This window comes from Mirounga leonina, unplaced genomic scaffold, assembly GCF_011800145.1.
Source record: "Mirounga leonina isolate KUSES-001 unplaced genomic scaffold, KU_Mleo_1.0 Mir_170, whole genome shotgun sequence".
NCBI classification, from domain to species: domain Eukaryota; kingdom Metazoa; phylum Chordata; class Mammalia; order Carnivora; family Phocidae; genus Mirounga; species Mirounga leonina.
In genome coordinates, this window is record NW_023270433.1 from 17,486,442 (window position 1) to 17,500,921 (window position 14,480).

At 46.5% G+C, this 14,480-nt stretch overlaps 1 protein-coding gene across 1 annotated transcript in view; it reads right to left on the reverse strand.

Moving 5' to 3' along the window:
* Window positions 1–14,480, reverse strand: part of PAPPA (pappalysin 1) — a 240,175-nt gene that overhangs the window by 5,712 nt on the left and 219,983 nt on the right. Inside the window, exon 22 of the mRNA XM_035016597.1 lies at window positions 12,899–12,997. Within this exon, the coding sequence (XP_034872488.1) occupies window positions 12,899–12,997 (99 nt within the window). The remainder of the gene's footprint in view (window positions 1–12,898; window positions 12,998–14,480) is intronic.

Consider the following 14,480-nt stretch of genomic DNA (forward strand, 5'->3'; position numbering starts at 1 on the left):
TTTATTTATTTATTTATTTATTTATTTATTTATTTATTTATTTATTTTTTAAAGATTCCATTCATTTATTTGACAGAGAGAGACAGTGAGAGAGGGAACACAAGCAGGGGGAGTGGGAGAGGGAGAAGCAGGCTTCCCGCGGAGAAGGGAGCCCGATGTGGGGCTCGATCCCAGGACCCCGGGACCATGACCCGAGCCGAAGGCAGACACTTAACGACTGAGCCACCCAGGCGCCCTGGGACATGGTATTTAAAATAGGCAAGCTACTTCTGAGCCTCAGGTTCCCAGCTGTAGAACTGGTATCTATCAGCTCCACCTTGCCCTGGGAACTAATGGCTGAAGGAAATCATGGGTGAAAATTGTAATGTACTGTACCAGAGCTGGTTGATAAGACTGGCACAATGGAATACTTAACTTATAGGGCCGTTGTGGTGGGTCAAGTGAAAGAAAGTATATGAAAGTATCTTTTAAGACAGACATATGCTGGGAATTTTGATCGGGGGAGGCAAGGATGAAAACAACAAGAGCATGTCCCAGCAAGCTCAGACCACTTTCCAGGGGGCCTGAACTCTTGGTGGGGGACATTTCACATAGAGATTTTGCATAAAGTTTGGTTTGAAGCCTCTCAGGGGCAGATTTTGAGTAAGAAAGGGTGAGAGGTGTACAACGTGGTTTGTTATCCACATATATTATGAAAGCTGGGAAAAATTTTTAAACAAATATTTTTTAAGTGGGGGAGGGGCGCCGGGGTGGCTCAATCGGTTGACCATCTGACTCCTGATTCCTGCTCAGGTCATGATCTCAGGATCCAGCCCCGAGCTGGGCTCTGTGCTGGGTATGGGTCTGTTTGATATTCTCCCTCTGCCTCTCCCCGCTCTCAAGCGCATGCACTCTCTCTAAGGAAAAAAACCGTGGGGCAGAAGCCTGAATTTTGGTCCCCGTCCATCCCTTCACACGCTCTGTGACCTTGAGCTGACTTTCGTTTCTAGAAACTGAGAGAAAGAGCAAACGTCTTCATTCAGCAGATGATCTTTCCAAAGAGCACAGTGCGGTCCTTGCTTGAGCCCCAGCCTGAGCTAACGCAAGTGGATTTCAGATTGCACCTCATTGCATCATGATATTTGCATATAACTTTTCCCAGAGGGTCCCCATCTGCGCAGATGGATTTAATGACCTCATTCGCCTCCTGCCTAGGTAGGGTCTCCAAGTGCTCACACCGTCTCAGAGAACATCTTTGTCCTCCTAGCTTGTGGACTCATTCTCTATATCGAACTCTTCTCTCTGCCTCTTGGCCTTCCATCCTTCCTTCACTCCCTCCCTCTCAACCACTCCCCCTCCTGCAATTTTGCAACGATTTAAAAGAAAAGACTGAAGTATAAGCCCCAGCTCTCTCACCTACTCCTGTGACCTTGAGCATGTGAGGACTTCTGTGAGCCTCAGTTAATTCATTCATTAAATGGGAATAATGAAAGCATATACCTCCTGAGGTTGTGATAAAGGATAAGGGAATAGATGAAAACCATGTAATACACAATTCTTGGCATATGCTCCGCACATAGGTCAATCAAATGACAGATATCTGTCCCCTCATCTCTCCCTCAGTGAGGCAGGAACTACGTCAGTCTTGTTCATTCTTGTTTTCTCAGGGCCTGAGCCATCGAATGGAATCAAGGTCTGTTCATTTCTCCATCTCTTACTTACTTACTCCTTTCATTATACTCATGACTAGCACAACTCTGTCCCTCTCTTCAACTTAAATTCATAAGGCATTCCCAAGAACGGGAAGCATTCTCACAGATAGTCCTTCTGCTTACAATTACTTCCCGGTCATCCTGCCTTTGTGGAGACTGTGCCTTCTAATCTAGAGTATTCTTCTACAACCTCCGTATCTCTAAGAGAAGCAGAGAATGTTAGAATTGGAAGAGACAGAGAGAGAAATCCTCCAGTCCAAGTGGGGGCTCCGATGGCAGAGCCAAGTCCAAATTTAATAACTGAGGTCAAGTGGGGAGAGTACCATCACGGGAGCCAGGAGACCTGGACTGGCATCCTTGCTTGACTCATAGTCACTGAACACTTTTGGGAAAATCTCTTCACTGTCCTGACCCTTCGTTTCTACGTCTATAAAAGGGTGGTTTTTAAAAACACTGTATTTCGTATGGTTGTGAAGATCAAACAAGAATAAACATCCAGAAGCCCCAGCACGTGGTCTAACACTCAGGAGATGGTTGATGCTGAATACATATGTGCTGAATCAAATTTCCCACCAGCTCACATTTCACCATCTGTCACACCTTTGCTGCCTGTCGTCCCTCTCTCCTACCTCCCTGACTTCAGCAGCTTCTTTGTCCTCAACTCAACCCATTCCTTTATCTGTTCTCTTCTCCTGCCCACATTCTAACATTAGAATGATCCAGTTACCTCTAACGTCCTGTGTGCACAATTCTCTCCATCTCTGTGACCCATTAGAGGTAATTTCACATCTGATTTAGCACTCATGCTTTCTGCTGCACCTCACATAGGCAAAAATTGAACAGACCTCTTAGAATAAGACCCAAAGTCCTTACCATGAGATCAAGGCCTTGCATGATTTGATCACACACACTTCTCGGACCTCTCCTGGTCCCCTTCTCCTCCTCACTTTCTGTGGCTTATTTACTTCTTGGTTCCTCAAATACTCCAAATGTTTTCCTACTTTTTTTTTTTTTGGCCCATAATCAAAACTTTTTTGAAAAACTGACACCAAAATAGGAGATCACTGTTGTATACCTTACAAAAGTAAAACATAATTATATTATCGTGGTAGATTAACTGGAATTACTGAACTGATAAGGCTTTCTGTGGTAGAACACACATTCAGGAGGTTGTGTGGATCACTAATGTTGCTTCCTTCTACATGAACACTCTTCTGTGAGTCTGGCCTTTCCTCTGTTGGCTGGCACAACACTTTTTTTTTTTTTTAAGATTTTATTTATTTATTTGTCAGAGAGAGGGACAGAACACAAGCAGGGGGAGAGGCAGGCAGAGGGAGAAGCAGGCTCCCTGCTGAGCAAGGAGCCCGATGTGGGACTCGATCCCAGGACCCTGGGATCATGACCTGAGCCAAAGGCAGCCGCTTAACCAACCGAGCCACCCAGGCGTCCCTGGCGCAACACTCTTGAACAGCCTACACAGAGAACCACCATCTGAGCAAGTCTCCAGCCATTAATGTTCCTCTGCCCTCCCTCCTCTTTCCTGACCAGCTTTTCTTCCACTCTTGAGGCCTCCTGTCAGGTGTCACCTCCTCCCCCATTGGTCTGACCAGAAATGGTGCCATCACCTATGTTCCGTATCACAGCATCCTATGTAAGCCCTTCTTGTGCTGAACTGCTCTGACCTGTATGCCAGCCAGCTCAGTCTGGGCAGGGAGCCTGTCTGTTGTTGACCTAGGTCTTTATACATCACCTAACAGGCCCTCGGTGGACTCATGAATGGAGGCACAAATGAATGCACGAATATGTACCCAGATCCAAGGCAGGGAGCCTCTGCTCTTGCCCTCACTTACTATGTGACTATGTACAAGTTACTTCCTTTCTCTGGGCTTCAGTTTCCTTACCTGTGCATTAAGATTCAATTTTAATGGTCTCTACCTTCCCGTCTGTCTGAAAAGCCTTCTCAGTCTGAGAAAAAAAAGCAGAAGGCCCAAGCCCTGGCCAGAAAGGATGTGGGAATTTAGGCTTTCTCACATAAGCCCTGTCTTGCATGTTGCCCTTTCTGCCATCCCCAGGTCCTTCAGCTTCTCCAAAGTCATCAGCTGGAGGGCCCCACCACCAGTTTGCTTCTCTGGCCAGTCTGGCCACCGTGGCTAAGTGGGCGTGGTATGACCATTTTCTTCCTTCCCCAAGTCAACCCAGGCAATTTCAACATTTTCCCAGAGGAACATGTCTGGAAACTGAGGGAAGGAACCCCAATCAGAATACAACAAAGTCTAGAAGGTTTGGTCTCAGGAGGCAGATCTGGAGCCTTCCTGTCTTCACTGCATGCTTGTGCATGCAGCTGCATTTACTGAGCCCTTGCTAGGAGTTTAGGAGGCAGACAAGCCTGGGTTCCCGTGTGGGCTCCACATAGGTACTGCTTGACTTTTGGCAAGTCCTTGGCACCCTGGGGACTTCGTCTTAACCACTGTAAGGCCAGGGTCCTCGGAAAGACCTCACCGGATTCTGGTGAGGAGTCAATGAAGTAATGTCTCCAAACCAGCTCACAGAGATCCTAGTGCAGAGGAGATGTACAGCATCTTGTTTCCTCCACCTGCCTGCCTCTGGCATCTTAGCGAACTGCCTGTTCAGAGCCTGCCCTGGGGTCTCCTCTAGTCACAAGCTTCCTCCCTAATCAAGGGCCTACAAGTGGGAACAGAAGGGTAGAGACTAGCAGCTCTAGCCACTTCCCAGGTGTTCCTCGGTCTGACTTGGAAGAGGCAGGTGCACAGCAGTGAACATCACTTTAACACACACACACACACACAAGCACTTCCTGAGGGCCTTCCATGTGCCAGGTAATTCCTACCTCCTGGCTAGTCCACTCTGCACAACCCTGTGAGGCTACCGTTGTTAGCAACCCATCTTGCAGATGAGAAAATAGAGGTTTCAGAACATTTAGAACAAAGCAAACTTGCCCCGGGCCTCACTACCCATCAGTAACTAACTAGATGACATAGAATTCGAAAGTCCACTCCAAACACTGAGAGCTTTTCAGCCAGAGAGAGTAAGAAGGCTCCTCCTTCACAACCTGGCCAGGCTGACTGCTGCTTTATGTTTTTACAGCCAATAGCCTTTTATCCCTTTATTATGTGCCTGGCTGAATTAACCCAGTGTGCATTATCTCACTCACTCTTCCCAGCAACCCTAATAAGGTAGCTATTTTTACTAGCCCCATTTTTACATCTTAGAGAAAACTAAGATGCACAGAGGTAAGTCACTTGGCTGGCAGGTAGCCTGTGATCTGCATCCTTGTTTGTAACCACTCCTTGGTACTGCCCCCCCCCCCCCCAAGGAGGCAGGCAGAACAGGAGTCAAGGTCCCCTTTTGAAAGAGGAAGAAACTGAAGCACAGAAAAAAGGGCCACATCCTGGTAAAGTCAGCTCTGAGCCCAATTCCCAGATTCCCTGGTTCCTCAAGCAGCTTCCTACCTTCTCCCACAGATGGCCTCCCAAGAAAACCTACCACCCACAGCACAAACGCTGTGGTGGCCAGTTTACATTTGGGATTCCCAGCACCATGTGTCTAGGCTATCCCATAAATGGCTTGGCCACCCACTCTAGGATTCTGTCAACAAGCCCAGGTCAATGACTAAAGGCCAGGATTCTCTCTTTTTTTTCCTCTGGGCTGGAGATGGTGCTCAGGCACAGGAGTTTCTCCTCTGGGTGAGTTGCCCAGGATAACACCTCCATCTGTGTGTGTGTGTGTGTGAGAGAGCTGCTCAGGAATGCAGCCCAGGCAAATGCACCACAAGGCCCTGGCTGCAGGTCCTCTGACGCTGGGAGACAGGCAGGGGCGGGATTCTGACTCAGACTCAACAGGGAGGTCACAAGCAGAGCGTGCAGTGTGGGGAGCAAGATGCATCCTATGCCAAACATCAGAAAGCCTTAACTGTCCACCCGCCCATTGTGGGAGCTTGGGCAAGTCACTTAACCACTCTGAGTCCCAAGGACTTCATCGTGTTGATGGAAAGATTTAATGAGATCCAGTAGACCAAGGTGTGATGTCAAGTACAAGGACTCCCTGTGAGCTCCTTGGAGGTAGGGTAGATACATGCCTGGCACAGGGCATGGAGGAGTCCATGAATACAGAGGCTTGTTTAAATGTGGAAACAGTGCTCATGTGGAGGGTAAGGTGGAGAAAAGGGAATGAGATTTGGGTTTGATTTCTTGCCCTGTTGGTGACTTAGTGTATGCCGTTAGGCAAGTTACTTTCCTTTCAGTTTCTCTGTTTGTAAGATGGAAGTAATACCAGTCCTGCTCATTGAAAGTATTTTAGGTAAAGTATAAAATTCATGTATAGCACTTAGCATGGTACATGGCATATAATATATGCTCAGTAAATGGTGGTGGATGATGAGGGTGACAGTGAGATCAGTGATGTTGGTGTTGATGGTGGTCATGATGATGTTGACAATGGTTATGAGGATGATAATTTGGGGGGATAGAAGGGTCTGATCCCTTTGTAGGATCAAACTAAAATGAGTGTCTAATTCAGCCACATGAAAAAGTCAAAGCTACACCTCAAATAGAGAAAAATTATAACACTCCAGAAGCCAGTGATTTTTGGGACAAGGAGGAATTAGTGTAGTCTGTTTAGTCATCTTCCTGTTGTCTTTTATTAATCTTCCAAGCTAAACATGTCTAGCCCCTCTTCCAGGAAGCCTTCTAGGATCCTCTAGACTAGTTCAGTGATTAGAATCATTGAACACTCCTACGCTGTGTGGATAAGGTTCAGATTCCCTGGCTTGGTTTAAAAAGTCTGCTCAAGGCTCATTTTCTTACCTCTTACTACTTACATCCCCTCTCATTCTGTGCTCTAGCCACACTTAGGGAATTGTGGTTTCCTTAATATGCTTCCTTATGTCTGGACCTTTGCACAGACTGTGCCCTCTGCCAGAAACACTCTTTTCTCTTGCATCCTAATCTCTGGTCCTCCACCCCCCTACTCCTTTTACCTAGCTAAGACCTACTATGCCTTTCATGTCTCACCTTTGGTGTTTCCTTCTCCAGGAAGCTTTGTTGACTCTCCTCACTGGCTCTGTCTCTGTTAGCACTTAATATACTCTAAATATGTGGCCACTAGTCCACAAGACATGAACTCAGCATGGTTGGGACCAGGTCCATCTTGCTCATGGCCTAGAACAGTATCTGTCCCATAGCAGGTGCTCAACAGTGGGGTACATCAGAACTATTGATACATCACTGAACAAACAGATGCACATTCTTGACCTCACGAAATTTTCATTTGATCGGCAAGGGGCTAAGAATTATGAGATAATAAATATATTTTATAGTGCCAAGGTGATCAGGGTTATGAAAGAAAGAAAAGTGGAATCCAAAGCAAATGGGTGCGTGACTGCCAGGGGTAATGTAAGGTGGGTGGTCAGGATGGAGCTCATTGAGAACCTGACACTTGGGCAAAGACTTGGAGGAGGTGAGGGGAAGTGAATCATGTGGATGAATAGAGAAGAATGTTCTCGGCTAAGGGAGGAGCCAGTGACAAAGTCTGTAAGGTAGGAGGACACCTGGCTGGACGGCTGGAGTTAAGTGAGGGAAGGTACTGATAGTAGGGGGTAAGGTCAGAGAAGTAATGGAGAAGTAAGGCACATAGGGCCTTATCGGTCATTGGGAGGCCTGGTTTTTACTCTAAGTAAAATGGGGAGACACTTGAAGGGCTTTGCATAGAGGTGTGATACCATAAGACTTGTTTTAGGAAGACCATTCTGTTTGCTAATTTGAGATTTAAGAGCCATTGATGGACATCACCAACTCTGCAGCCCAATACCCAACCCTTTAGCATGGACCACCCAGCAGCATAGAAGGCTGCTGTCCATCTAAGGATTTTTAGAATGACTAGACTCCTTAGACCAATGGGCTATGTTTGGGTATAATGTCCTTCCCTACAAAACCACGTTTTCACTTAGATTTAGCAAATAAATATTACAACCCTACACTTAATGTCATCAGTTGGGCATGCAATCCTGTGCTGAGATGTTTCTGGGATTAATTTCTTCCTAATCTTTACTGGTCTCTGCCCCAAAAAGCCTGCAGGTTCTCACCAATGGCCAATTCCCTCAGGAAGCCAGATGGAGAATCCTTAGACATGAATATCATCCAAATGTCAAGAGATAAAAACCAAAGGTGAGCCTGGCCTGCCCAGGGTCACAAAAGTAAGTCACAGAACTGGGACTACACCCCAACTTCCCAGACATCTTCCAGAATCAGTCTCTTAGCAGCTGTCTAAACCATGACCATAAGTAGTGTTTCAGGCCACCATGCCTTACAAAACCTTGCTATGTTGAATAAGGCTGTTTCCCCTTCTTCCCTTAAACCTCCAACACATGCTTCCTTAGGATGATTCCAATTATAAATGAATTTTTTTTGTTATGAGGGTAAATTATTGAAGCAACCATTCTGGAAATCTCTGTATTCGAGACTCCTCAAGGCTCCAACAGGAAAATAATAAACTGACACGCTAAGAAGCTGAGTCCCACCCCTTCCTGTCTGCCTCGCACTGCAGACAGGTGTCTGGATGGGAAAATGGTCACTGCTGTCAGACTGGGTTTCCTGCACTTGCTTTTGTCTGCCAGCCGGGCCCAGGTCACCCCACAAGGCAGATGTGGGGAACAGCTGGCGTCTGGGCAGACCAACAAGGGGAGGAAGGATGAAGGGAGCAGACAGACATCATTCTGGGCCAAGTGACCAGGAGGCCTGAGCCCCGGAGACTGGGAAGAGGTTAAGTTAGAGAGTTCACTAGAAGGACATCTGGGAGAAGATGCTGTGTGCTTACCCTTGGCCTTGAGTTCATCCTGGCACTCCTGTCCAGGCGCACTAGGAAGGAAGAAGACCACCCACCAGGGGAAGGGTAAAATGCCTGGGCAAGATGCAAGCTCATTACAACTAGATGTTCAGAATAGGGGTTAGAGGCAACTTCCTCGTGACTCAGGCTCACAAGGTTTCCCTCTCAGCTCTACCACTTGCTGGCCGTGGGACCTCAGCCGTTCTCAGCCTCAGCTGCCTTGTCTATAAAATGAGGCTAACAAGACAGCACCTACAATAGGGTGACGGAGTGATGAAAAGAGATGGCACTTGCAAAAGCAGTTACCACTATGCAGGGCACATCGTAAGCCCTCCATAAATAGTAGTGACTATTGTTCGGAGCCAGGAAATCCTAACGCCTGCACTCAGCTCTGTCACCTCTTACAAGGGAGTTCACCTCTCTGAGCCTCCACTGTGTCTACCTGGTCCGGTTTTTCCTGCGGTCTCAAAGTGAGACAAGAGGTACAGAGACTCCAAACCATGGCCAGACACATAGTATGTGCTCCATTAATGACATTACTGTCGCTGTGGAAGGTGCATGAAGCAAATCTGCCCTACCTGTGAGTTTCTGAGTGCCAGGCTGTGTGCTTGTAGGCAGGGAACGCCCCATGATGGGTGCCTGGGGCCAAGAGTTCAGCTAGGAACTGACCAGGACCATCAGCACGGAGCAGGGAGTGAGAGGGCGGAAGGCAGCCTCTGGCTCCTCTCCTGCCGTAAGAGGCTTCCTGCTGGGGAAGCTGGAGATAGAAAGCAGGACTTTTTTTCCACTCAGAGGAAACTGCTGTCTGGGATGTCAGGGATGGCTGGCAAGGCTGGGAGCCTCAACCATTCCCCACCCTGTCTTTGCTGCTGGGAAAAGCCGCTTTCATCTTGGCCAAGGGAGTGGCCCCCCATCCAAGGTTCCCTGGCAGTCGGGGTTCACGGTGAATTGTCTCCAGCCAGAACTGCGAGGGTTAGGCCCAGGCACACTGAGGAGTCGGCCCCACGCACAAGAAAGAGCTGGGCTCATGCGTCAGGCAGGCCCGGGCTTGAATCTGGGCCTCGCCACTAGTGGCCAAGTGAACTCAAGCACGTCCTGCAAGTGCTCTGAGCCCAAACTGGCTCGCCTGGGCAGCTGGGCTAACAGAGACCTGTCAGAGTTGCCACGGGGATTCAAGAAGGTGATGGAGGACACGTGTCTGGCAGGATGTCTGACAGTTGTGGCAGTTCACGTAGGGGTGCCTTTTTCATTCTCTATTTCTCCACCTGCTGTCTCGATAAACCAGTCTACGGCAGGAAGTGGAGCTGGGCGTGTACAAGAGAGTGTTAAAGCATTTGAGAAGCTGGAGGTTATTTACCAGTTAAACTGGGGAATTTGAATGGTAGGAAGTACAAGTTTAATTTGAGATCCCTTTCTCCTCCAGAAGTCAGACTCCCAGGAACCTCAAATCCAAAGAAAACACCAAATACTGTGAATAAGGAACAACTATGGCAACTGCCTCAGTTGGCAAAGCCATCTGCACCAGAAGAGAAGGCAGCAGGCTCTGCCATCCACACTTCCCACATAGTGCTTCCAGGCCTCTCCATCCTGTCTTCAACCACCACTCACCTTCTCCAGGAAAGCTACTCACTCTTCGGGTCTCAGTGTAGACATTGCTTCCTCAGGGAAGCCTTCCCTGATCTTCACACTGATCTCCATAAGATCCTGCTCCTTTCCTTTGCTGCCCTTTGACAAAGGCACTACAGTGTCTGGTTGGATGCCTGGCTCCCCTAACGGGCCTCGAGCTTCGCAAGGGCAGGGGCCAGTCTGTCCAGACTCTGCCCAGGGCACACAGCTCGGTACAGTGCTGAGCCCTCCCAGATGCTCAAGGAACATGCATCTCACTCAATGAAGGAAGCTTGGCCATCTGCATTCTGCAGCCTCAGCCAATAAGAAGGATCTCCAATTTAAAGTGGAAGGGGATCTCTTAACCCAGAAAGCCAAAATTACATATATAATGTGGGTAGAAAAGGAAAGGAAAAAAAAAAGACTAGGAAGCATATTCAGAACTAGCAAAGAACTTACTCTGGGTCCCTTACTAAAGAGGCAACACCTAAGGGTCCTGACATCTGAAATTGTTGCAACTGAACCCAGTATGAACAGAGTGTCAAAATGGCCATTTGGTGTACATGTATATTTTTTCAAGTGACTGTAATCATTTGGAATCTGCACCTGAACCTCAGTCTCATGACTTCATGTTCCTACCATGCACTCTGTAGAAACAGCAATCCATTTAAGGAAGTCTCCCAATAAAAATAAATTAGGTTTTTTTTTTTTATGTTTTTATATATAAATTCTAGTTGGTAGGAAAATTCTTCTAATCAGATCTGCTCTTACACTGATGGTGTCACATGAATACTGTGTCATAATTCTACCCAAACTTCTATTTAAAACACAAACTTCATTGTCCATTCACTTTCGAAAATGGTGGACTCCACCAAGTCAAATCGACACTATTGTATGCTGTATTCACTTGGCACCAGGCGTCAAGAGCCTTATAAATGCTCACACCTTTTATCCTAGTCATGTCAGCTCTAAAAGGCAATTGTCAAAGAACAGAACTGGAGAAATATTTATCTGCAAAGATATTCACAAGCCTCATTATTTATCATTGTGAGAAACTGAAGTAACCCAAGAGTTAAAAAGAACAGCCTGAGGTGAACAGCCTGTATCATAAACTATGATACATCACAACCCTCTAATAAATAATAATAGAGCAAAAACTGCAGCTGGAAAGTTTATAATAATATCAGATCATTCTTATGTATCAGGTTTCCTGGGCTAAGTCAAAACAGAACAAAACAGGATCCCACACTAGAATGTCAGTGAGATATACACAGGTACAAATACCACACACTTAAACCCAGTAAAATATGGCAGAAGGAAAAGCAATGGCTATTTCCGGGTTGTAAGATGAGCAATGATTCTGTTGTTCTCTTCTGCTTTCTGGATTTTCCAAAAAGTAGAATATGCATTATTTCATATTGGGAGAAAAATAAAAGTCATTAGTAGGAAATGAATTTTATTCTACTGTATTTAAGCAGAAAGTATTGACCTCCAGTGTTTAAAAAAAAAAAAAAAAGGAGGGGGTGGGCATGCTGAAGTGTTGCCCATACAAGACTGGCTGACCCCAGAGAACCTCAGCAGCCCTGGTCATCTATCCAAAGATGCAGTTTGAGTGTGTTCTTTTGGGTCTTGCCCTGTTCATCCCCACATTCTAGGGTCAAAGCATCTTTCTTAAAGGAACTAATTCTTTTAAGGATGATGCGATATAAAGGTACTTAGGTAGCAAGCCAGACGCCTTGCTCTCTTTCTCTCACTCACTCTGCCACCGTGGCCAAATCATTTCTCCTGTATGGGCCTCAGTGCCCCCATTAGTAAATGAGAAGTTTAGACCAGATAATCACTGATAGCAGTTCCAAGACTGACTACGACCGGTCTCAGGAACACCGTTCCCCCTTCTTTAGAGAGAAAGAGATTAGCTCCAATGATTTTTTGGCTCAGATTGTAGATGAGTACAAAACCAGAAATAGCTCCCCATCAACTCATTCATGACCAGAGCACTCCTCAACCCAGGTTGCCCAGTCTGACCACCTCTCCCCTAGCTCTCGGCTGGGGTCCCAACTCTCATCAGGAAGAAAGTGGGGTGGCCACTCTTTTGTGAGTGGTGGGTATGCATCACAGTCAAATGTTCCAATTTTACTCAAGACACTGGAATCATTCCTGTTGCACCCTAATATGGAAAGGAAGAAAATCACAACCAAGACCACTCCCCCTAATTTTACAAGTGTGAAAAACCAAAGAAATTATAAAATAATCAAAGGCTATGACTTACCTTGGTAAGAATGTCCCATCTTCTCTCTGCCCCTAGATTTTAGACATACTCCCTAAAAATGCAAGTTCCCTCTAGGATTTTACAAGCTAGTCTCTTGCCCCAGAAACTCTTTTCCTGGACACCTCCCCACTCCTTCTCCTTATCCCTTAAGCTTCAGGGTCAATGCTGATCCCTCGGTAGAGCCTTTCTCCAACCTCTGGCCTGGGCCCTCACTGTGCTCTATCCTCTCCTTCTGAAAGTATTGATTACACTTGTATTTGTCTGCTTCCATACCTGGCTCCAAGCTTTAGGAACCAAGTCTGCAAAGATCATTCACGAGCCTGCCCACCCAGCTCAGGGCCCAGCCCATAATATTAGCTCAACTACTGCCTCAAAGAATAAAAAATGCAATACAATATAGCATAGCTTATGGGCAGAGTTGTCCAGCATGCAGGGTGCTCCTGGCTAGGAAGCTGGAGAGACCTGCAGGCGGCGGCTGCCCAGGGGGGCCTACCTTCTTGGTCTTCACTGTAGAGGCACAGCAGTCCCCACCATCGTAGTTGCAGAAGGCTCGGTTGTTGATGGCATCACAGTAATTGTCTCCCATGAAGGGCTGCAAGTGGACAGAAAGGCAAAAGGAAGGTGGTCTGTTAGCATCCAGGAGTGGGTGGGGCATGGCCCTGCCATTGTTCAGCTATCTCATATCCTTTTAAAAACCCTGTAGACAGCCTACCTGGTCTCAGATGCCAACACCCCCTTGGACAAGTTATCACTTCTACCATTTGTAAAGACTTATCTAGCCAAGTTTTCCCCAACTCAACTATGGTTCTGCTGGTAGACAGGCTTCTAGGCTGGGGTATGCAAAGCCACAGGATAGATCACTTACATCTCTCTAAAGTAGGACTCATTTTACTTGAGGAAATGATGAGAAAATTTGAGCACCCTTCCCCTACTTTTTCCAGTAGTAGGTAGTTAAAAACATAATTTATAATACAATATAAGCTGAATGTAATCTGCCCAAGAACTGTCAAGATCAAATGTTAAGAATTCATAGGAATTCGGCACAATGGTCTGTGGGATCCCTCTCCTCTAGCATTGGAGTACAGATGTCCTTGATGTCACATGCTTTATGTGTTTGTCATCTTTTTTGTTCTCCAAACAACATGTGAGGTGAGCACTGCTATTCCCACTTTTCAGATGAAGATTCTGAGGCTCAGAGCAAGAAAGGGACTCAGCCAATCAATATCAGCCTGGCAGGGCCAGAGCAGTGATTTAAATCTAAGTTGACGTCCTGTTTTTTCTTTGCCATTCTAGTCTGTATCTAGCACATACCGATGTGTTGCTTTTCTTCCCCGTGTTCCTCCAACTCTGTGGTGCCCCAAAGATGAGGAAAAGATGCAGAGTTAAGTCATTACTGATCTGAATCCAGAGTAATCTTATGGGGAAGTCAGGAGTGTCTGCAAACCCCCTAAAACTTTTTTGTCCCCATCCAAGGACTAAGCACACTGTTTTTTTCTAATGTCTGTTTATGAACCTGCAGCTGGTGTAAGACTGTGAGCTCACTGAACACACGGGCGATATCCAGCTCAATCTTTGTCTCCCTGTCACCTAGTTTAATACTGGGTACAACTTTGGCTTTTAGTGATGTTTTTGAAATTGCATATATTATACTGGCATACTGGAAAGGCAGTTGTGAGGGGTTTAGAAAACCTGGGTTCTAGTCTGACAAACCTCAGCCAACTGGAGAGGTTACTTGGTGATTTTGGTTAAGTGGCTTATCTTTTCTGGGCCTCAAGACTCCCAATTGTGAAATAAAGAGGCAGGATTAGTCCGCTGGTTTCTCAAAGCAATATGCGTACCCCTCCACACACCAAAAGCAATACTGTGTGACCCTTTAATACAGAAGGCAGTTGAAAGTAAGACCTCTCTTATTAAAGTTCACATTGGGCTCTAATGCTCAGTGACTCACCAATGGGAAAGATATCATCAGTTGCCTAAGACCACTGCATCTCAGCACAACCCCTATGATCCAATGGTCTTTCCTTCCCATCCTGTTACAGGGAGAACCAAGCTCACAAGGAGTCCCTCCCATGTGG